The 23,741-nt window shown below is 34.2% G+C and overlaps 2 protein-coding genes across 2 annotated transcripts in view; one reads left to right on the top strand and one right to left on the bottom strand.

The window, feature by feature from the left end:
- Nucleotides 1–5,844: 5,844 nt before the first annotated feature.
- Nucleotides 5,845–23,741, top strand: part of LOC120631509 (actin-histidine N-methyltransferase) — a 30,943-nt gene continuing 13,046 nt past the window's right edge. The window contains exons 1-4 of the mRNA XM_039901127.1: nt 5,845–6,262; nt 6,897–7,118; nt 7,765–7,853; nt 8,529–8,668. Coding sequence (XP_039757061.1) covers nt 5,953–6,262; nt 6,897–7,118; nt 7,765–7,853; nt 8,529–8,668 — 761 coding nt within the window. The 5' untranslated portion in view covers nt 5,845–5,952. The remainder of the gene's footprint in view (nt 6,263–6,896; nt 7,119–7,764; nt 7,854–8,528; nt 8,669–23,741) is intronic.
- LOC120631508 lies at nt 10,046–23,644 on the bottom strand. Its single transcript, XM_039901126.1, has 5 exons — nt 23,346–23,644; nt 14,433–15,146; nt 12,554–13,850; nt 11,015–11,593; nt 10,046–10,721 (listed from the first exon to the last, which is right to left on the bottom strand). The coding sequence occupies exons 1-5, from the start codon at nt 23,487–23,489 to the stop codon at nt 10,213–10,215; spliced, it is 3,243 nt and encodes a 1,080-aa protein (XP_039757060.1). The 5' UTR covers nt 23,490–23,644; the 3' UTR covers nt 10,046–10,212.

Here is a 23,741-nt window from a genome sequence, read left to right as displayed (position 1 = left end):
TTCTTGTTGAAATGAATATTATAGTGACGTAACGAATAGAATAAATCTATCCGATCTACAGTTACTAATAGTGGTCTTTGTGACAGAGCTCGTCCGGGGTATTTCTACCGCCATGCTTATTTCTGCCAGCAAGTACGAGTAGCATCGCTATGTTCGGCATTAAGGGCGTGATTACCGTAGTTGTTACAGGGGCATGGGGCCTAACACCTCGGGTTGCTGGACGCATGTTACTTGCATGCCCTGCTATGTGTTTCTCCGTTAATGTGCGGTCGTTATGTTGACCCTGTCTTGCATGCCCTGCTATGTGTTTTTCCGTTAATGTGCGGTCGTTATGTTGATCCTGTCTTGCATGCCCTGCTATGTGTTTCTCCGTTAATGTGCGGTCGTTATGTTGACCCTGTCTTGCATGCCCTGCTATGTGTTTCTCCGTTAATGTGCGGTCATTATTATGTTGGCCCTGTGCTTATTCCGTCAATTATTAAAATATGTAAAACCTCTAAGCAATATCTAAGTATATATAAATAAATCAATCTCTGTTATGTTCGTAATTTGGCTAAAACGGTGAGAGATATACTAAAAAAGTTAGTACATAAAATTCATCTATACATGTGTTCGTCATCTCCTAAACTGCTGGATCGATCTTGATGATTTTTTTTGTGTATTTTGCAATAAGTTAAGCCTTTATAGATTGTAAGCGGTGCTAATTTACCGGATAGGACGCATAGGACATCTGCTGGGCCCGCAATTTCTGAAATAATTGAAGATTACTAAACCAGTGATAATACAAAATTAAATCATTAATCTGAATTACTGCATCTAGAGATTTGTTGAGCGAATATTTTTTCTGCTGCAACGATTGCAATTGATTGAATCCATACCACCGCCGCTTAACACTCTATAAAGGATACTTCTAATGAGCAAACTACTTACTAATAAAAATTTTCTTATATTTTGTTTTCGTTTACTATTTTTTACCAATGTTTAGTAGAAATTGAATAGATTAACGGGGTCACAGCAGTGAATTTGATTCTGATATTTTATTTTGAAACCTATATCTTTGCGTTAAGTTTTTTTCTTTACGTTCGGCAACGATATGCCTTGTATTTCTCGGAGTACCTGCGATAGGTCTGTAACCAAGTGTAGAGCTTAGCATAAAGTTCACGCGTCGCTAATGTATTCCACGACGGCTGAGCTCATAGCCTTTAATAGAATTCTCAATCAGCTTAAATGTTGTACGGTATTATGGTAAGTCTTGGTGAAGCATTTTCATAGGCTACCTATTGCTTAGAGGTTACCTACTTTAATAATTTAATACTTCTTTGAATATTTATAATAGGTACTTTTATCAAAAAGCTTTTCTTTAACTTTCAACATGGTGATATGATTTGATGGCGTTTATATTTTACCAAAAAAAGGTTATTGGCAATGTCTCTTGTAGGTTTATTGATCTCTTGTGTGTGACTTAACATCTATCCTAGTAAATACTTATAATACAAATAATGCATATTGTACAACAAGCTATGTGCTATTTTTTTATTCTCTAACGCAATGTTTTTCTTTGTGTAAATTAAACTTTACTTTCTTCGGTCGGTCGCCAAAAACCTCAGTCAACCTACTGTGTTTATGTGTTGCGTATCAATCGATGTTATTTCAGTTGTATAAAACTCCTAACTAAAAACACAAATACGGTACCTACCTACAGTAGCTTATTTTCAAAATTGAACAGTGTTACCCACTGTTCCATTTTGAAAATATCTCCTTAAAACCGGATAGTTAAGTACTTATTTATAAGTACGTACATATCTATAATACAACCGCATTGGCAGAACCACGTGTCTCCCAGAAAATATTGCTATCAGGCGTCAGACACATAATAAACAATACATAACACAGCTAGAAAACTTGATATTGACACAAAACACAAATAAATAATTTAAGAAAATAAAGACAGTAGGTACCTACGTGGTGCTTGGCGGATTAACTGAGTGATTTTTTTTTGTTAATTATAAATTGTTCAACGAAATCTTCATAAAGTCTCCGGGAAAAATGACCATTATAAGCCTAGAGAAGTACTCATCTATATTTTTAATTATTATACTTTTTTTTTCTTAATAGTTAGGTAGGTACTAGGTTCGTAGTACTCTATGTAAAGGACCTAGGCCTAGCGCTGACTTCATAATGAAAGGCGTGTCGCAAAGGAATTCGTATTAGAGAGGAACTAATTTCTACTTTGTACTAACGCAGCTGTGCGTAAAACCTGTGATTAGCTATATTTTGCTGACATTTAAAATAAATTGTATAGTATAAATGATTGTAAAGTAAGCAAAATTTATAAGTATGTACGAAGCTATTTGTGCATGTTATTTGATTTACTTTAATTAATCATCAATCATGATCATTTATGAGGCATCTGAAGGTCCTACGAGATTTAGATTGGCATTATAAACAGCCACAGTCACTCAAAGCAAAAGTGGAGAAAGCCTATCCTAGCCTGGAAACGTCACAGTTACATGTTGTGACTTGTGAAACTGAAGTGACAATGGGCGGCGTAGATTGTTATGAAGATTGGGGACCCAAATTTCTCTTAGCGTTCCGGTACGATGTTCAAGCCTGTGTCCAACATCTGAACATTTATTTGACTCTTATGCTGATAAATGATAATGATTATGATGGATACTTCTCACTTTGGAATCATTAAGTATAAAACTTATGATAACAGAGAACCTAAACATGAAAATTATTTTAACGTTTGTTCCGCTAACTGCCAGAAAATTCACGTAAATTGTTTGGGGCCAAAATAACTACCGTGCAATAATGTAGAGGGCATTTCTTCGGCTCAAAATTGGGGCGATTTCAAATAACATTTCTTAGAACTGACTACACAGCTGCCAAGAGCTGTTTGCACCAATGCCATTGCCAGATAAAATGTAGTCAACTGTGACCTCTAGTCGATAAAATAAAATTAATTGCTTTATGACTTTTGAATGTTCATTCTTGCAGATTTCTATAATAGTTACCTACTTCCTCATAGGTAACTCGCATGCCGTTCGTTTCTATTTGTGTTTCGCGCAACGTAACATGATCACAATACATGAAAATGCTTAATCTATAGACACAATCCATACACACTTGGGGAAGTTGGTAGATTCCAAAATAACCATTACGCGTCTCTGTAACGCGGTGATATGCATAAGGATTGCATAAGATGCATAATTTTGAAAAATATCATGTTTGTTACAGTGATTGTACCTAAACAATTATTATGTCGTATGCTGACGGCAGATTAAAAGAGACAAGGTACTTATTTAAATTTTTTTTATATTTGTAATTGTTGTTTAAGATTTTTAAAAAAATATGTGGTGTAACACACCCTTAATACTTTCATTTTAGTTGTTTATTAATTTGATAATAGAATAATAGCCTAGTTTTTCTAGCGGTTGGCGTTTAGCATGTTCAATTATGAAATCCAGGTTCAAGCCAAAAATTGTAAATGATATTGTTTATTAGGTATCTATTAAAAAAATGTCGGTACCAGCCTGGAGTTAGGAAATTCGCGATGTCAACCCCCGAGCCTCGGAAAGTACGTAGAGCAGTCGGTCTCGGTTATTTTCGCTTACGTGTATACTTGTAATACTTGTTAAAGCCCAAAAACTTGCATTAGAGCAGCATGGTGTGTTTATGCTCTACAACCAATTCTCCTATAAGAGGCGAGGCCCGTGCCAATGGATCGTAAAAAGGTTGCGGGATGATGCTGGGATGATACCTATCATAAATAAAAAAAGTGTCGGCCGCCTTTAAGTTACTGGTGTTTTATTGTACCGATTGCCTGTTGTAGGTGATTGTAGTAGATTCGTTAATGATTTCCACGAGTCCGCCTAGATATGGTACAAATAAACTTCAAGATAGCGGCAAGTTTTTATATAATATATCTTATGTGAGCTTGCGTGTTTAGTTTAGTTAACCTCAGTGAAAACAAAACAAAAAAATCTTCAGTTTGTCACTTACGATATCTATCCGATAAAGTAACGACTCAAATGTAGAAGCGAATTCTATCAACTGCAATCACCACCTCTTCGACCCAGCTTTCACACGCTGGGTCGAAGAGGCTAGGCATGGGCAACCATTCCCGTCTGGAGGGCACTGTGTGACTGTGGGGAGTTAAAAAATTGTCTAATACTTAATACTGTTTCCAAGCAACTTTGTAAAGGTTGCTTGGAAACAGTAGGTTTCGCTATCATCTCTCACAAATAGATTAATGAATTCAATGGTGGCGGAGTCACTAGATACAGACAGACTTTCAAAAAGAGTAAGCCTACTTGAAAGAAATAAAATTAAAAATTTAGATTTTTCCACGTAAAAAAGGTACCTCATACGGTAGGTACTTGCCAAGCTACATATACTTACCTGATAACTATTTACAAGATCCGTATTTGATAACGACGTTAAACGAGATGATATAAGATGTAAATAATATTATTGTTTTAACACTTATTTGTAATAAATAAGCAGATTATCAGTAAATGTGGGTGTTAATTATTGTCTATTTATTGGCAGTTGCGACCTCACGCCCATAAGATCCTAGGTCGCGCAATTATCACAGATTTGTAATAATTACTTACTGCCGGCTACAATTTAAATAGAATCTAGAGCCTTTTCGAAAATGGAGAGTCACCTCAATGACCAAAGTTCCTCTTGTTATTTTTCAAATTCAATTTTATTTTCAGTTAATTATATCCTGACTTATTGAACTTATTAAAAGTTAAAATAAGTTTATCGGTTGAGCTGTTTATTTAAAGCCCCCAGAAATGTTATCCTGGTGAGTTTTGGTATAAATAGTATCCTATGTCGTTATAAATAAATAATAAATAAATATACTACGACAATACACACACCTCCATCTATCCTCAAAGTAAGCGTAGCTTGTGTTATGGGTACTAAGACGACTGATGAATATTTTTATAAATAGTATACATTAATACTTAGAATATACATATAAACACCCAGACACTGACAAACATTCATGCTCATCACACAAACATTTTCCAGTTGTGGGAATCGAACCCACGGCCCTGGGCTCAGAAAGCAGGGTTGCTGCAAACTGCGCTAATCGGCCGTCAAACCTATAAGATGCAAGCTGTACGTTTGTTTGAAATTATGTGCCCAGATCTCAGATTGGTGTAGGTAGTGGTTGAGCTGAATAGAATTACAATATTTCATGGGTGAACCTCTGAATCCATCCTCAAAAATCTAAATGTCAGTTTCAAACAGTTCAAATTTGGAAGCCGTTCTTTTTTTTTTAACATAAATTAAATTATTGCGTCCGTTAAAATTAAATAGACAATATAATTAAGCTTTCCACTGACGCGACGCTTAACTAAGTTTGTTTGAAAAATATTATTAATACAATGTCAATCTTAAAGTCTCATTACTGTATCAGTTAATACAATCTTAATTATTTTTCTTAATTCTAATACTCACTAGTTACAGTAATATTTTGTCTGAAAGAATAAATTCTATTAAAATAGGGCCTTACATCTACTTTAACGCAATAATGTAGCTTATACGAATTCATGACTGGCAAGAATATAGAGCCCCTTCAATGCTAACATTTTACGAATAGTGTGTGCACGGCCTAACACCAGTTGGCTGTCAAATGGCAGTCATGTTTGAAATGTCAAATTGACAGTGTCATTTTCATTTTACTAAGAAACATTTACTATTTTTAGTTTAATTTTCACCGATCAATCTCCTTCGTGCCTTCTTCATCTACAAGACATTGGCGAAATACCTTGTGCCCAGTTGGCGCAGACAAAAGCCATAAACAAGAATTGAATTGAATTTTAGTTTAATATTAATTTTCCCACGTTTTAGATTTAGGTTTATTCATTCATCACTTAACTAGTGGTTGCAATTTGTGTAAGATTATACTGTGAATATCTTTGAAACGAAATAATGGGTCGAAAAGTGCAATCCAAACAGAACTCTAGAAAGCGAAATAGTAAGGAGGGTAACAAATTTGTTCAGCAGAGGAGAAAAGAACTATCAATATTAGTGGATAAACTGCTCAAATTAACCACCATATTCCAAGCTACACAGTACAGTACAGTTGCAATAAGTTGGGAGCACCATTTACAAATAGAGGCAATTATCAAAGAGATAGTTAATATTGAGAATTCTGCTACGAAAGTTGCACGAAATCATAGAAAATTAAATTTAGAAAAGTATGTCAACTGGTTGCACGAGCACGGAGCGAAATTTGAAGGTAATAAATTATGTAAATTATTAGATACCTCTTACATTATTTAATTTAATTTAATAGAAAGTCAACTTTTAAGTACAATAGTTAATACATTCTAATATGAAGTTTTTACGCCTGGTGGTGATAGAAATGAGACTGTTTTAAAATCAGAACAATCCCAAATTTACAATGAAAGTTTACAATTAAATAAACTAGCTGCTGGATAACAATAATGTAAGCATTATTAAGAAATGATTTCTGCATACCATCACCTCGTAAATGAATGGTAGAAACACATACTATATTATCCATAAGGTGTTATCCTCCATTTTGATCCAAACCGCTAAAGCGTTGAATGCCCTAAAAGCATTTCTGATCCTTTCTGCATGCAACTTTTCTTAGCAAGCACACTCCCTAGGCCTCATCATTGCTTCCCATTATGTGTGTTAGTCCTAAAGTACTATAACAAAAACTACAAGTTAATACTGTATAAAATAATATTTACTAGTGACTGCTTGGCTGCAATACAACCATGAAAATGAACTTTGATACTGTCATGGTTTATCTGAAATTATAAACACTCAGATGCTCACTCAATTTTGGACATGCTATTACTTACACACATAAAATAGTATAACATAATCCAATCTCATTTCAGGTGTAGAAATCAGCGAATTTGATGGCTACGAACTTGGATTAAAAGCAACAAGAGACTTTGCAGAAGGTTCGCTTATACTTACTGTACCCACAAAAGTAATGATGACTGAAAAGAATGCAAATGAGTCAGATTTAGGTCCATTCATCAATGTAGATCCACTTTTGCAGAACATGCCAAATATAACATTAAGTCTGTTTTTGTTGCTGGAAAAAAGTACACCAGGTAAGAAGAGTTACTTGAGCAGATTATGCTAAAACATGAATGAATGAATGCATGGCAGTAGCAGATCAATAGCACAGCTTACCATGGGGAGAAGACATTTTCGGAACCCATGGTGAAAATACTAAATGTCATCTGCTCCTACAATTTGATCCACTCTCTGAGCAAGGGTGCACAGGTGGAAATAATATCCAAGTATTATAATATAATATTAAACAAGCATACTTATCCTTTTCCTTGTTTGTCATGCTTTGGCAGGTAGATTAGTGAATTTTATCCCTAGTGGATGAATCAAGGGATAAAAATTTTGTCTCCTGCATATGCTAGCTGTGAGGTATGAACTGGTATTTACAGTCATGGTGCTGCAATAATAATATGTTCTTTGTGACATGCTGCAATGCTGCTGCAATGGGTTTAATGTGTTTCTAGCTTAAGTGAGCTATCACTAACAGTAAAAATTTAAGGTGATAGTATTTTTTAAGAAATATGAATATCTTAAGATTTTTTTAGCCAGTTTTGTTTACTTAATTAAAGAATACATATTAAATAAACTGCATGATTTTAAAATCCCTTTTTGCTTTTATAGGCATAATATTAGATTTATTGACATACATTCTATTAAATTTATATTATCGTTTCTATTTTACAGATTCTTTTTGGAAACCGTACTTTGATGTTTTACCGGAAAAATATTCTACAGTTCTCTATTTTACATCTGAAGAATTACAAGAAATTCGGGTAATCATTTCATATTAACTATATTAATTATTTAGAGCTATAGGGCATTTAGAGTTTTGACCACTTCGCACTCGGTGTTGGATGAGGAATTTTTTATTCTACAAATAACTAAAAAATTAGCCCTTCACTGCATCAAATTCAAATTCAAATTCAAATTCATTTATTTCAAGTAGGCCTACTTTATAAGCACTTTTGAAACGTCAAGTATCATCTCACGTAGTGATAAGTGATGATGCAGTTTAAGATCAAATCAGGCTGATCTGTTAAGGTTATAGTAGTAATATAAGACACACAACCATAATCTGTTTGTATGTGGCAACATATCGAAACACTAAATCGTTTGGCGTCACGTATTCTTACAGCTCCGTTTGATGTCTCCCACCAATTAATTTATTTCCTGATTGCCTATTCCGGGAATCGAACCTTGGACCTTGAAAGCAGCAGTTCACACCATTTTGTTGGTTGCTGTTGGTTGCAAGACTTAGTTTCAAAAAGTGTTACTAATAAATACTTTTTAAATTTATAATATAAGTAATCCTATTTGGGTAACAAATTATTTTTTAATTCAAAAACCATCTTATGTATTTTAAGTTATTAATACCATGCAATTATTTGTGTCCAACAATACCATTAACATTTAAATAAATGTTATTAAACTTCATTACCATTTTGCAGCCTTCACCTGCATTTGAGTCTTCTCTGAAGCTGTATAGAAATATCGCAAGACAGTATGCATATTTTTACAACAAAATTCACACATCGGATATACCAGTTCTCAAGAACTTACAAGATATATTCACATTTGATAATTACAGGTGAGTAAAAATTATTTAAAAAATACTGTTGTATAGTTTGTCACCTGCCTTTTTTTTTTTCGGAATTACTAGTGGTTTTAAGATAATTATGTATTTTTGAACGTTAAATTAAAATTTGGATTATGTAATAGTTATTTAAGGTTTAGTGTAATCTAAAATGTTGTTCTTCAGTTGTTTAATGTGCATTGTCTCACCCTTCTAACACAACATGTCTGTGGAACTAGACAAGTACTGTAACAACTTTTTCAACTTTCATTATGTGTGCGTTATTGATCACTGATACATTATACCCTAATTAGTGTTGTTAATATTATTATTGGAACTACATCAAGTATCTCTTAAAAATGTATTGAATTTATTAATTCATTATGGATTAAATAAAATAGAAATACCTTAAACTTTATTAAACTTATATTAAAATACAATTTATTAAATTACTTACACTTCCTTAATAAAAGATAATGCTGTCCATTACCTCTTATTGCACATGCCACTTAATACTGAAATTCAGTACAGATTAAAATAACTTATGAAATAGAACAATATTCTGCCACAAGTGTAGCATTTTAACGTACAAACAGATACTGTACACAGAATTAAAACTGGTAAAGTCATTACTTTTGAGTTGATTAATAAAACCAGTGCTTCGTGGACCTCGAGGCAGTAGCATGCACACATATATGCATTAAAGCACAGCCTTCCTAAAAGTTTATTTTATATGAAATGGTGTTTTTAAATTTTTTGGTCTCCTTTCTTAATATTGCCGTAGTGCACAATGCGACAGCCTAGAGGTCTTGTTCAAATTAGAATATAGAGCAGAATCTAATAATCCATTGCTTGAAACAAGCAATTAACCCATAAACTTTAAAACTTTTAATATAAAATAAACTTAAAAGTTTTTAATTGTGTTTAATGTTTCGGTTAGGTTGGTAGCACACAAATCTACGTTAAGCGGGTAGTACTCATGCAGAATTAGGATTGCAGAGTTGAACCTAAAATTTAGTTACAAGGAATCCATGTGGTACCTTGACTGCTTAACCGAACCTGGAGAATCAAATTCCTACAGGTTTAGATAAGCAGTACTTCTGCTGCATTGACATTAAGAAGTGGCATTATGTTGTAATGTTGTATTAATCTATTGTCATTACAATTAAAATCTACCAAACCTGATTTAGTAAGAGTTTGTCAAATGATATAAAGAAATATAAGAAAGTGAATGTAAGAAAACTATTACAAAACACCGTTTTATGTTTATTTTCCACAACATGAAAGTAGTTTTGTTAACAAATACAGAAAATATACCATTGTTTTATTTCATAGACAAAGTGTCATCTTGATATTTCTTTTCAAAAGTTGTTGTTGTTGTTGATTTTATTATTAAAACAAAATAGAGATTAGAAAACAGCTTATTGTAATATCAGGTAACTAGTTATAAAAGCATATCAGTATGTTAAACTATTCGCTATTTATCAAGAAATAAATAATAAATAAATCGACAGTGAAGTTCAGTCCAGTTTTATAATAATGTAAAATGTCTGTGATATCTACTGAAAGGGTTTCCTTAATGTCTCCCACATATATTCGGGTGATTCAGAGCCTGCATGGGTATCCAGAGTATCAATTGAATAAATATGTGATGTTGCAAGCATTGGGCTCTTACTACGAGTGCTGCTGTTAATTTTATGCCCTTTTCTACTTTCGAATACAGGAGACGGTACAAATTCGTCCTCTTTTGCGCGTTTAGTGTGGAATATTTTATTTTGTTGTTTCCATTTCAATACAGCATACGTTAACAGAAAAAGTATGAGAGCTAGACCGATAATGCTTGCAGTAGCCACTGTTACTGATTTCGTATCACTTAACATAACAGTTGATTCATTTGATAATTCTGGAGGGTGTTTTCTCTCAAATAACTTCAACTCCAACAATTTATCTGAAGATGTTTTTCTTTCTATATTTCTTATCCGCTGTAGATCATCCAATACTATTACACCATCACCATCCACATCTTCCTCTAGATCTATTTTCTGTTGTGTCTCTGAGATTGGTATATCTGAAATAGAAATAATTCATTTCACAATGTGAGGAACGTCTAGCTATTACGACGAAATTTTCGTTGAAACAAAACATAAAAACGCAGATTGTAGTTAACCGTAAACTGTCGTAGAAGGAGGGCAAAACACACCCACACACAATTCACCAAAGATTTGCATAAAAAGAGGAGACTCTTTGCACATCTCACGTGTTTTGCGGCATATATAAGTTAAACCAGGTAGGAAAATAAATAAGGTACCAGATAAATGAATAAGATAATGGTAAATGAGAAATAACAATTTGATTTCTTACCACTTGCCAAGGAGTTGTCGTTTTCTTTATTTTCTTTTTGATGCTTTTTTTGCATTAAATTTATTAAATCATTCCATGAAACAGAATCTTTTTCGGAGTTCAGCATACGGGCTTCCCTTGTAGTTTCAACTTCTTGAGTACCATAAATAGTCCTAACATTCTTTATTTTACCTATTTTTGCGCTGTCTTTGCTAGAATTTGAATCAGCTGTATCTATTTTACTATAATTATCAAACAGTGACAGTATACCCTTATTTTCACCGTTTTCGTTAACATTGTTGCCAAAATCCATCACTACTGGTATATTTGCATTATTTATTTGGAGTACACTTGGATCGATCGTCGTAGTTCTTGGGTCATATATATTTGCTTCTAGTAAAGCTCTAAGGGGATACGTCTCCCTAGAAATTGGTTCTATTAGCGACTTAGATAGAAAAGGTTCCGGTGGATTTGGTTCTCTTGAAGCATTGTGAAATATATCTGCTAAATGAACATGACTTGATCCCCGCTCTCTGTGTTCTACTAATTCTTTCAATGTCATATTCCTTTCTTTAAGTATTTTTGAAAGCTTTGCACTCGCTGTAAAAAAAAAGATAATAAAAAGTCATACATATAAAAACTAATCTTGTTCATCACCATCATCATCATCATCATCAGCAGCCTAGTAATGTAGCACTGCTGAGCACTGATTGACTCTAATTAGAGCATTTACCTATCACGTTGCTTTAATGGATTATATTATTTTATTTAAGTAAAATGCATAGGAAGCATTTAAGTTTTGAAGCATTTTAGTAATAGACAACAAACGAGGATTTTTTTTTTGTTATACTCGTCTTACAAAAACCGAAATAATACTTTAGAAGCCTTAGAGGTACATTATTTACTGTCTCTGTACCTAATCTGTGAAACCGAAACGATAATAATTTTAAGTAAACCATTGCCATCTATCTATCTTGTAATGAGACCCGCTTCAGCGGATGCACTTCGGCCCTCCAGGATCTTTTGTGCTCGCCCCGTCCTTGAATCCCCTCACCCTAAATAGCTTCAAATATCCACTCTAAGAGTTTGATTGAAGCTTTTAGGTTGGAGGCACAGTAATCCTCTGGTTGTGGATAGGCAACCCGCTTTTTAGCCAATCCGTCGCAATCACAAAGCATATGCTCCATGGACTCGACGTCCTCGTTGCTGGCCCTACATGAAGGGTCATCAATTATGCCCATTTTGAGCAGCATGGAGAAAATATATACCATTGCCATAGTTTTTACTGAAAGATCAAATACAGCACTGACATCACAATTTCGTTCGCGTTTATTAAGGGTTTTTTACAAATCCGGCGGGAACCGTTAATTTTCCGGGATAAAATAAATGCTATGTAAACTATAATATATCTCTAATTTATTCAAACTATGATTTCCTTCTACATCTCTCCTGCCGTCCTGGCGTAATCAATGTTCCATTGAAAAATCTGTATCTGTAAGATTATCAGATTCGTCAAAAAATAGTACTAGAAAAACAACATTATAATATTATTGTACTTACTGTGATTGTCGTTAAGAATTTCGTCTATTTCAAATTTTGCATTATCTTCAGTTACTAAAGCCTTCTGTATGGTATGTGTAATATTTTTAGTTTTCATTGGCTTCTTAGTTCGATAACGGATTGCAACATGTTGTGTAGCTTCGGTAGTCAAGTAATCTTCTAAAGTCATAAAATCATCCTCATTTGCAGAATTAGTCGTTCTTGTTTGTGTTTTGGTAATAAACTCGGACGCGGATACGAATTTGCCATTACCAAATGTATCTTTTATTTCAAGTTCTTCAGGTATTTCAGTAGTTGTAGTCCTATGTTTCACTCGTTTTCTTTTTAATCTGTTGTTTAAAGCTTGTCGTCTCAAATCAGATGCATTCATTGAAGGTTTTACACTTGACAAAGGTCTTGGTTTATATGTTATGATCTCTTTTTCTTGCTCAGTATTGAACTCTAATGGTGAAGATGTAAATTGAGCTACATCAATACCTTCTATCTCCAAATAAGTGTTCTTAGACTCAGCTGTATTTTCCAGTCGACCCCTTGCCTCAGCAATTGGCTCTGTGTTCATAGATGAATAAGAAAGGTCAGTTGTAGTTTCATATATTACTTCAGTAGTCGTTTCGGTAAATGGGCATGGAGTTGTAGGTATCATTTCAGTTTCAGTCTCTATTTGTATGGTATTTGGTTTGGTAGGTTCTGCTTTCATCATTGAAGGTATGATTCCCTTCCATTCACGAGATTTGGATATATTCCTATTATTTTTGTATTTCATCGAAGTCAAAGCTATTAAATCCCTGCTTAGTTGACCTTTATAGGTATTGTTTTCACTCGGCCTTGTACGCAGCTTTCTACGAATGCCGCCAGGAAATCGCCGTCGCAAATAACCTCTTCTAGGGTTTTCAACCGTTTCATTTTCATGTGGATTCATTTTAAATAAATCCTCCTGTTCATTTTTGTAATTAGTTTCTGTAGAATCAGTTCTGTCAATCATACGATCTGTTGTGGTAGCCAATGTGGTTGTCTCAATTTCTAAATGCTCATTTTCTTCCTTTTCTGATTTATTTAATAGTTCAGTATTTTCTTTAGAACTAATGGGACTGTAATAATTATTTTTAGAGTGTCTAAATTGTCCTACATTTGGTGTTGTAAATAAACTTTCTTTATTTAATATGGATATAGCTTTCTGCCTACCGTGAAGTAGGTCAGCTAAGGATAAGTTATTTTGTTGAAGTATTTCACTTAAACTTTTTCCATTAGATTTTTTTAATAATGCTTTTAGCGCAACTGGATCTATCGGCTCCTTATCCTGAAAGGAGATTCAGTTTCGTTTTAAGTAGTACTTTATAAAATAAATCATTTGTTGGAACACTTTCAAAAGAAGAAAACTTTTAACATAAGATTCATGTTAGACATGCTTCGTTATAAGATGATATCAAAATTCAAATAAAAATCAAAGTAAAGAGGTGTTCAATATTATACACAGAAAATCAAGACCAGGACATAAATATAGATAATTATTTGTAACTTTATCTAACATAATAATACAGCTAATTATTTGTAACTATATATAACATTATATGTGGTCATATCGTGTGCAAACAGAATTATATACTTCGCCTTATGTAATATTAGTCAAATTACAAATAAATTAATCCTGTAGTCCTTTTAACATTTTTTCTTTTATGGCTCGTTGAGCTTCCTATTTTTACTAGGATTTTTACCAAGTGTTTCATTTAAACATTTCTTAAAGTTTAATATTAATTTATTCTACATTATTTATCCTACTTTAAGTATACTTTGATTAATATTCTTGACCTAAGTACGTAAAAATAAATTTAAGTATAAATTGAGAATATCATTAAATAAGAAAAAGATACTTGTTTGTTACCTTAGCCGGTTTGTTATTATTAGGTGATAGTATTCCTTTGTCTTTTATTTTTTCCTGTGTATCAATTATAGTCTTATTTAGATTTTCTTTTTCCATAACTGACTCTATTGAAAATTCAGACAAAGATGTATCCTCATCCGTTGCAACCACCTGGGGCTGATTGCCGTAATTTGATATTGCTTGTGTTGTGCCTTCGATTTCTGTAAAATTATATATTTGTACTTTCATATTAGATTTTTCGTTTATGTTCTTTTGATAATCATTTTCGTCGTAATGGACATTATCGTTTCGTATTTCTTTATTGACTGTTTCTTCACTACTGTCTATTTGTTCTCGGTATCCACCGAATTCGCTTAGTTCCGGCCAAGAATCTCCTAAAGGCCTTTTTCGTTTCTGGCCTCTTCTTTTTTTTGGTCTGTTTGCTTCTTCATTCCAACTACTTTGCCTTTCTTTGTCGTTGTTCTGAAAATCCATTTTCTTTCGTCGTCTCCTTGGTCTTTCTATATTCTCTTGAAGCTGAGGTTCTTCACCGTACGTATATACACTCTCTTGATGTATTAGGTCGTCTTCTTCGATTAGCTGTGGTCGTCGCTTTCGCTTGCGTACTCTTCTACGTCGCATTGATGGTTCAGGGTCTTCTTCATCCCATGTCTCGCTCGGGGTGACATGCGAAGATTCCGTCATTATAGGCCCCATTTCTAGCATCCTCCATGGCTGAAAATAATATATATTTTTTTAATTTATGTTTTAAGTACAGGCTCAATTAGTGAAATTGACGAAAGCTAAATTGTTGACGATCGGTTAATTAGGTCTTAACCCACAAAAGGCTCCCACCAGATTAATCACACCTTAGATAATGTTACGGGGATTTTCTAGCGAGGTAAAGCCTGACCAAGAACAAAATAATCTCGCCATATTGCGGACACATTAAACAATTTTTTTCTGTACACTTCCTCAAAAAATTTAAAAGTGGCGTACTCAGAACAAGTTTATGTTTTAATATTTTCCTAGTCAGGCTTTTCCAAGTATTAACGCTTTACGCTACTCTAGATAGATTTCTAAGTTATGAAACCTTATAGCACATCAAGTTATATCATATTGGTAAGTGTTGTTTTTTGAGAACTCTTTGTGTTCTAAATATTCTACGCATTGTTCGCCGTCTCGAGAAAAAATATTTGCTAGAAACATGAGAACAATAACTCGCTTAACAAATTATATAAACTTTTATATTGTTGTTCTTTAATATATAAAATGTAGAGTCTGACAAGAAACAGATTACTGACTTCTCCCCGGAGAAAGGACAAAATTGTATGTTCTCCCGCAGCTTTATTAATTCTCATGGGCACACGTGTAAATATCCAAATAATATAAGTGTAATAATAAACAGGGGTAAACTTCTTCTTTTCTACTATTTCCTTGCTTTGGCAAAGTAAATTATATCCCTTATCGGGGGATATCATCGGAGAGTATAATTTATAATTCCTGCCAATGCTAACAGTTCTGGCGGTCTTCGCACTCGAACCCTTTACAACGAAGACGCTGTTACAACCCTCATGGTAGTTATCAGTTACAGTCCATCTATGGGCATGCATATCATATGAAAGTGACATAATATGTGCAGAATACCAAATCAGCAACTGATGCCCGTTTTCACTAAACCTAAAAAAAACAATAGGTATGAGATTAGCAGCGTCACGAATATGTTGTAAATACATTTTTATACAAGTGAGATGCGGCTGAAACGAACTTGCGCATTGTCTTCAACCGTATTCTAGGATGCTGAGCGCAACACAAACGGGGCACAAGTGATACTACGTGACATCATCACCTCAAACGATTTACATCCAGTGTTGGATATAGGTCTTTTGTAGGGAGTTCAAAAACTCCTCGTTTGTGAGCGGTTGGTTTCCAGTGGCATCCGGGTGCGTGACTTGTTTGATGTAATCTGTCCTTCGTTATACCAAAATCGTAGTTCTTCAGTATAACATATGCAGTGCAAACACAAATCCAAACTCTATTGCTAAAACAAGTACGAATAAAAAAAAAACTGCACTGCACTTTTTTGACCTGCTTTTTTTTTAATTTTACCATGCCCTTCGGGAAGATTTGAGGATTCTAACCATACCATCAAAATATTAAATCTTAATAATCGGTTCAGCCACACGTACATACAAACAAATTCTACTTGAACCCTAAACATCACATACATTTTTGGGCAATCGTGTAAGAAAGGTTAGTTATTATTTCAGATTAAACGCTTACAATAGTCGGTCACAACAGGAAAACCGTTTCTAGTATGAACCGCATTCTTTCTGGATTTTATATCCTATGGATACGTTCGTGAATACAATATAAAATCTATTAACTTAAAACATTAAGCCTAGTAAACGTTTCACACGTAAGAAATAGAGAGAAAGTATTAGGTTAGTATTTCCGAATGGCATTTTGGACCTACCAATGCATAAACAATGTCTAAATAATATTTTTTTTATATCGAAGTTACTGTACAATTGATGATTGTTTGAAAGCAGCCGGCTTCGCTTTCATCGCACACAAGATGTATTAAATGATTGCTCAATAAATTGTGAAATTTTGCTGTTGGAAAAGTGCAATTGTGCGCTAAGTTTCGTATATTCCCGGCAGAATATGCCTACAGAACGGGTGTTTTGGTCACTAAACACACAATCCTCCCATAATGAGAAGAGGCCGTAGTCCACCAGGCTGGCCCAGTGCGGATTTGCGGACTCCACATACCTTTGAAAACATTATGTAGAACTCTCAGATATGCAGGTTCCTCACGATGTTTTCCTTCACCGTCGAAGCAAGTGATATTTTTAATTACTTAAAACGCACATAGCTAAGAAAAGTTAGAGGTGCGTGCTGGGATTCGAACTCGATCCCCGAAAGTAAAGCCGAGCTCCTACCTACTGCGCTGTCACCGCTTCTGTGAAGTACCTCATTATAATTTAGTTAGTCGCATGAAAGTAGATTTCCATTAATTCAGATAATATTACGTAGAAAATTCAATTTAACTTTCATAACATCCGTAATGTGTTTCATTTAAATACTACAATCCAAGAATATATACCCAGAGCAAGTCAGCAAACTGACGGCCAACATGTGTTATGTAGATGCGTCATACTTGTTAAGTCATTTCGGTGATGCATGTCACTTCAATATCGCTAATCAATTACCAGTTTGTGTCAATTATAACGAGTAGCCGACGATAGCTTAATGAAGCATTGGTTATCTCACCAAAGAAAGCGGTTACAAAACAGATGTCATAATGGTCAAGGAAAGTTGAAAGCGACTGTACCGGTTCTCAACCAACAGTGATCTTATACTATGCATACATTTTCATGTAAATGATTACGCGAATCAATGTTAATAAAATATAAATCGACATCATTTTTCAATAAGCTTCCGCTTAGTTGGATTCCGTCTTTGTCAGTTGTTGTGAAAGTAAATTGCTTTAGTTCTTCGACAAATTTTGGGGTTTCACTGTATCTACTTGCATTTTCAAACAGAACACTTCAAAGGCCGAATATAACTTTTATCATAGACTAAATACTCAAGAGGTTGATAACTTTTTCTTGTCACAACAAATACAAATGACACGATTATTTTACCTTATGCGGATACGACAGATTTAAAATCATAGATAAATGAAAAATATTACTTAATTTATTCCCTAAGTCCCTATACCCATATAAGTTATGTTATATAAGTTATGCGTAAGTTAGTTTGTTCGTCGGTTTATCATTCCGTCACTTATCAACAGAGCAACAGATTGGCGTAATTTTGGCCTAGATATAATATTGTTTAAGGGCCGAAGAGCAATGTAGGATATATTTTTATTCCAAAATGCATGGATGCAATCTAAACGCAATTTCAGTTCATCATGAAATAATTGATCGGATATTGTTACAATTTCGCAATAAGGTATTTCTTGGATAGAAGCAGGCGTTACTTTGCGGAAATCCATGATATATTATGAAGATTCAGCTTAATTTGCTACTCCTAATTAGTATTTACTCTCCTTTTTTTCAACTATGCCAAAAATAAAGTCGATTAAGGGGTTGGGTATAGATATCCGGTACTTGATTTTACATATGTTTTTTGCTTAGGAGCTTTGTCTGGGTTAAACTTGGTCCATATACACTGTTTTTGGATTTCGGAAATGTATTTTGAATTAATTACGATAAAAATAAATTTCACTAAAAATTGCGTATAACGAAATGCAGCTAGATATGTATTTGGAGGCGTCCCCTAGAATCTGACACTAAAAAGGATATTTAACATAGGATATTTAATACATAGGTCAAAATCTATTTTAAGAAGCTAGGTTAGGTTAGGTTAGAACATAAAAGACCATTGAGAGCCGAGCGAAGCGGAGCGGAGCGAGGCGACCCTAGAATCTGACACTAAAAAGGTATATTTAACATAGGATATTTAATACATAGGTCAAAATCTATTTTAAGAAGCTAGGTTAGGTTAGGTTAGAACATAAAAGACCATTGAGAGCCGAGCGAAGCAGAGCGGAGCGTGATGTCCCCTAGAATCTGACACTAAAAAGGTATATTTAACTTAGGATATTTAATATATAGGTCAATATTCCTATGTAAAAGAAGTGAGGTTATGATTTATAAAAAAAATCATTACTCGAAAACTATACTTTTCCGACAAAGGGGAAAGGTGGGCGGGGCTTCCCCTACCTCCCCCCCTCCCCCCTCCCACTCCCACCCTCGTACGCAAGTACCGGATATCTATACTTTTACCCGATTAAGATTCGTTGCATTAAATGTAATTTAGCACATGCTCTACTTATTTGACGGGAACCACCTACAATTTCTAGAAATACTAGTTTCTAAGTACAAGTTAAGTAGATAAGATCGTTCTAGTTTCCGTTTCCTATCCGTCCGTATGATCTCGCTAACCGGTCGTAATTAACGATACGGGATTTTTTTCGAAAAAAAAACATGAACAGTAACAAAACAAATGCGTTACTGTTCTCTTTTATGTCATTATATTGTGTACTTATTAATTCATCTGCAGAAGTATAGTATTGCATTGTAATATAATATATACACAGTGATTTTTTTATTGTCAAACATTTAAATCCGATCTACAGTTAATATGGCCTAAAGTTATTTAAGCAATATTTAAAATAATTGACGTTTACTTACACCCATCGTAAAAAATTAAAACATTTCTTTCAGCAATTAGAATTTTGAATTCAGCTGATCAAATTAGATACCTATCTATCTACCTCTTCGAATAAATTGATACCGCCGTCGCACCGCACCGTTCACACGCGATATAGGATGCTTATCAGCAACCTATTAATTTATTTTTCTTATTTTTATTTTTGTACTGCATGCAACTATTTACGGTTTTGAATTAAATATCGAGATCACCTTTTTTGGTCTCCAAGTTTAATAAAGTTCCGTTTATCCTGCTAGGCCTAAAAAATATTATTTATTATATATGCTCATGCACTTATCTTGTATGCTAAATTCAAGGTCAGGCTTGGTCTGTTCGAATCGGTCTAGGTCTAATCCGGATAACGTGTTGGTTAGGCTAAAAGTTGAAACGTTTCGTGTTTCACGTTTCAAATATTTTTAACATTGTTTCTTAGATTATTCAATATGCCTTTTCTATTTTTTTAACCGTATCGAAACAAGCCGGTGAACAGATAATTTATTTCTAGCAAACATCTGGCCGACGCGATGTTACGATAATTTTAATTGCATTATATGACTCTTAAACTAGTTTCCGATATGCATCGTTAGAAAGATTCACGGCTAATTCTGTTTACAAAACCATAAAAATTGCTAAACGAAAACGCGTCAAAAGGCATAAACGACGGTATGAAAACTTCCTTTGTTTTCATTACTGCACACGCATCTAACAGCGATTGTGTATTATTCTCGTACTTTCTGATGTTTCTTGAATTGTAAGCCAAAATATTTCGATTTCGATAATGTGTTATTTATAGGTTTAAACTACTATACCGGACTTAAAAGTATAGTTTATAGCTTTCTGAAAGTCAACATTCCATTTATTCCAAAAAACAAAAGGTTTTGGTCTGCTTAGAAGGTACCTGCCTATATATTATGCACAATTACTGCGCTATACTTATATACCAAATTGAAAAAATGTTATTTGTATAATGAAATAAATATAAAAAAAATTGACGTAGAGACAAGGTACTTAAATACTTTTACCGGAACGACCGGAAAAATAAAAAAATGTTAGTGTGCTTAATGTTTTCTTGCTTCCTTATAACGACCGATTATCGTCATAAGGAATTTTCTAGCACCCAGGTTGTTGATTAATTCGTTAATCGCACGATGTTTTGCGTTACTATGGTTAGGTAGCGCCGGTAATTATTTTTTGACGACTTTTCTTTTATATAATATATTAAAAAAGCTTATATAAAAAAAAAAAACAATTAAATGTTCATGTCAATGGCAAACTGCTTATGACAACCAAACAAATGAGTCCGAACAATCCAACTGGTTTGTCCCAGCACATTCTGTAGAGGTTTTAACACCCTATTTTAAGAACAGTTTTCTATTCGTTTCCTAAAACAGATATAAGTATCTATAATACAGCTTGATCGAAAACTTGTGGATGGTTGATTTACTTGCAATCATTATATTATGTAAGTGCATTGCGCAATAATGAGTTAGTTCGAGACAATTTGACCGCTTCAGCTACAAAATAATGTTACAAAGAAAGTAATTTGTGTATTTTTGATTGTTTTGTCTACTTAGTATCTGTTACTTTATGTTTTGTTTAATTATGTGTTATAAGAGTAGCTTGGGGAGACGAATTGAAAAAGTGTAATGTCTCTGATATTTTTACAAATAAGTAAATAATTCAAAGGGGTCGCAGGTAGTCCCTTGTCTTTACTCCAAAGAAAACGGTTTATCTCTCTCGTATCTTTATCCAGAATTGGAAGCATTTATGTATAACGCAAATAAATCATAAACCCTAACGCTAATAATCATCATCATCATCGTCACATCAACCCATTACCGGCCCACTACAGAGCAGGGGTCACTTTCCACAATGAGAAGGGGTTAAGGCCGTGGTCCGCCACGCTGGCCCAGCGCGGATTGGTGGACTCCACACACCTTTGAGAACATTATGTAGAACTCTCAGGCATGCAGTTTCCTCACAATGTTTTACTTCACCGTTGAAGCAAGTTATACTTTAATTACTTGAAACGCATATAACATAGAAAAGTTAAAAGTGTGTGCTGCGATTCGAACTCGGCCCCACTGATAGTGAAGTCGATCTCCTACCCAATGAGCTATCGCCGCATCCATTTCCTTTTGCCATTGTTTTACAGTAATTAGATATTAACTTTTTATTTCACCAGCTTCAGTTAAATCAATTTTTTTGATAGAATTTATCCTATTTTCCATTGAGGAAGAATTATATGTAATCAAGGAACTAAACTATAAATATTGATCAAGGTGTAGAAATTCAATTGGAATTTTTATAACGTATTATAAATAATTATAAACCCAACAGTTTAGTGTCGCGGAACATACGTGTATTTTTTGCAGATTTGTGCGTTTTTGTTTTTGTATTTTACGCACCGCTTGATCTCTGATGTCTATGTAAACGTTCACATATATGCTAACTGCAATAACAATTCATCGCATTATTAGATTTCTCTCTGCATCGTTGGTCCAGTGGTCAGCATGTTCGTCGATTCGTTAGCAGTACGACTACGTATAAAGTTTCGATTCCCGGGTGAAGCAAAAATTCTAAGCTATTGGATTCTTTGGCCAAGTTCTCTGTGCGTTAGGAAAAATGTTTAACCGTCGGTCTTTGTTATTCCAACACATCTTATCAAATTGATAAGTTAAAACTCATTTAAGCCCATTAACCCGCATGGGAACATTATCTAGTTAGCCCAGTGGGTAGGAGAGCTCACTTTCGGGGGGCCGAGTTTTAATCCCAGAACGCACTACAAACTTTTCTAAGTTATGTACGTTTTAAGTTATTAAAATATCAATTGCTTCAACGGTAAAGAAAAACATCATAAGGAAACGTGATGCCTGAGAGTTCTCGATAATGTTCTCCAAGGTGTGTGGAGTCCATCAATCCGCACTGGCCCAGCGTGGTGGACTACGACCTTAACCCGTTATCATTGTGGGAGGAGACCCTTGCCCTGTAGTGGGTCGTTAATGGGTGGATATGATGATGATGATGATGATGAAATCCGTCTCTCCTATGATAAAGGGGTCAAGGGGACACAACCAAGAATGTTTATTTTCTGTGTGGAGCGAAATATATTTTTATTCTGAGAACATCCAAAGATAACAGTGGCCGTTATAGGACATTTTTACTCCGTAGACTTTATGATCTCTATTTTTTAACACCTCTACAATTTCACACTTGACTGCAATCTAACCTGATGGTAAGCTATGATGCCTTGGCCGAAGCCTCCCACCAGAAAGAGAATGTTCTGAAGTTATAAATTCCCACATTGCTCTCGCCGGGGGTCGAACTCGGGATTTCCCATTATAATCCACAGAACTTAATGCGCCAGAGCGGTCTTTTTGATAATATACTCTACAAGATGTTGCCCACGGTTGGCGCCTGCGTTTATTAAGGTTTTTTTTTACGAACTCTTTGTTTTTCTGGGATAAAAGTTAGCCTATGTTACTCTCCGAACTTTTAACCAACTCTAAGCCAAAAATCTACTCAATTGGTTTCTTAGTTAGATCGTGAATAAAGGACAACAACAAACTAGGAAAACGCATTTCTAATAGGAGTAAAGGAGATTATAGCTTTACCTGATTAATTTAGATGTAATGGCTAAGGTTTTCTTTAAAGGGAAAGTATTTTATATAATAGTAAGAAGTGGATAATATCTAAGTATATCTATACCTGTTCATAGTTTGTTTCTGCTTCCAAAGCCCGAGGCCTCATCATATGGAGTTGCCGCTCATAGTTCTCTTCAGCAGAATGCACGATGATCACCAAAGCAGCCAAAGTGCTTAACAAAGGCATGGCGATTGTACTACAACCCATATTACACCAAGAAATCTTGGAGAGAACGCACAAGTGTACGCCCCGAAATGCACTAAACTGATTAAAGTTTTATAACTAATATGGAATTCAGAATATTAGCGTTTTCTGCAATGTCATTAAAAATAGTTAAATACGAAAAACACTTTTTTTCACTGGTTTAATAACAATAATTTTCTTATACAATCTATAAAATTATATCTTCAATGTACTCAAAACCCGGAACTTTTTCTGCACTGTCACTCAAATAGTTTA

The sequence above is a fragment of the Pararge aegeria genome, chromosome 18, assembly GCF_905163445.1.
Source record: "Pararge aegeria chromosome 18, ilParAegt1.1, whole genome shotgun sequence".
Lineage (NCBI taxonomy): Eukaryota > Metazoa > Arthropoda > Insecta > Lepidoptera > Nymphalidae > Pararge > Pararge aegeria.
Note: the sequence above shows the minus strand (reverse complement) of the source record. Positions and strands in the feature narration are given on the sequence as shown.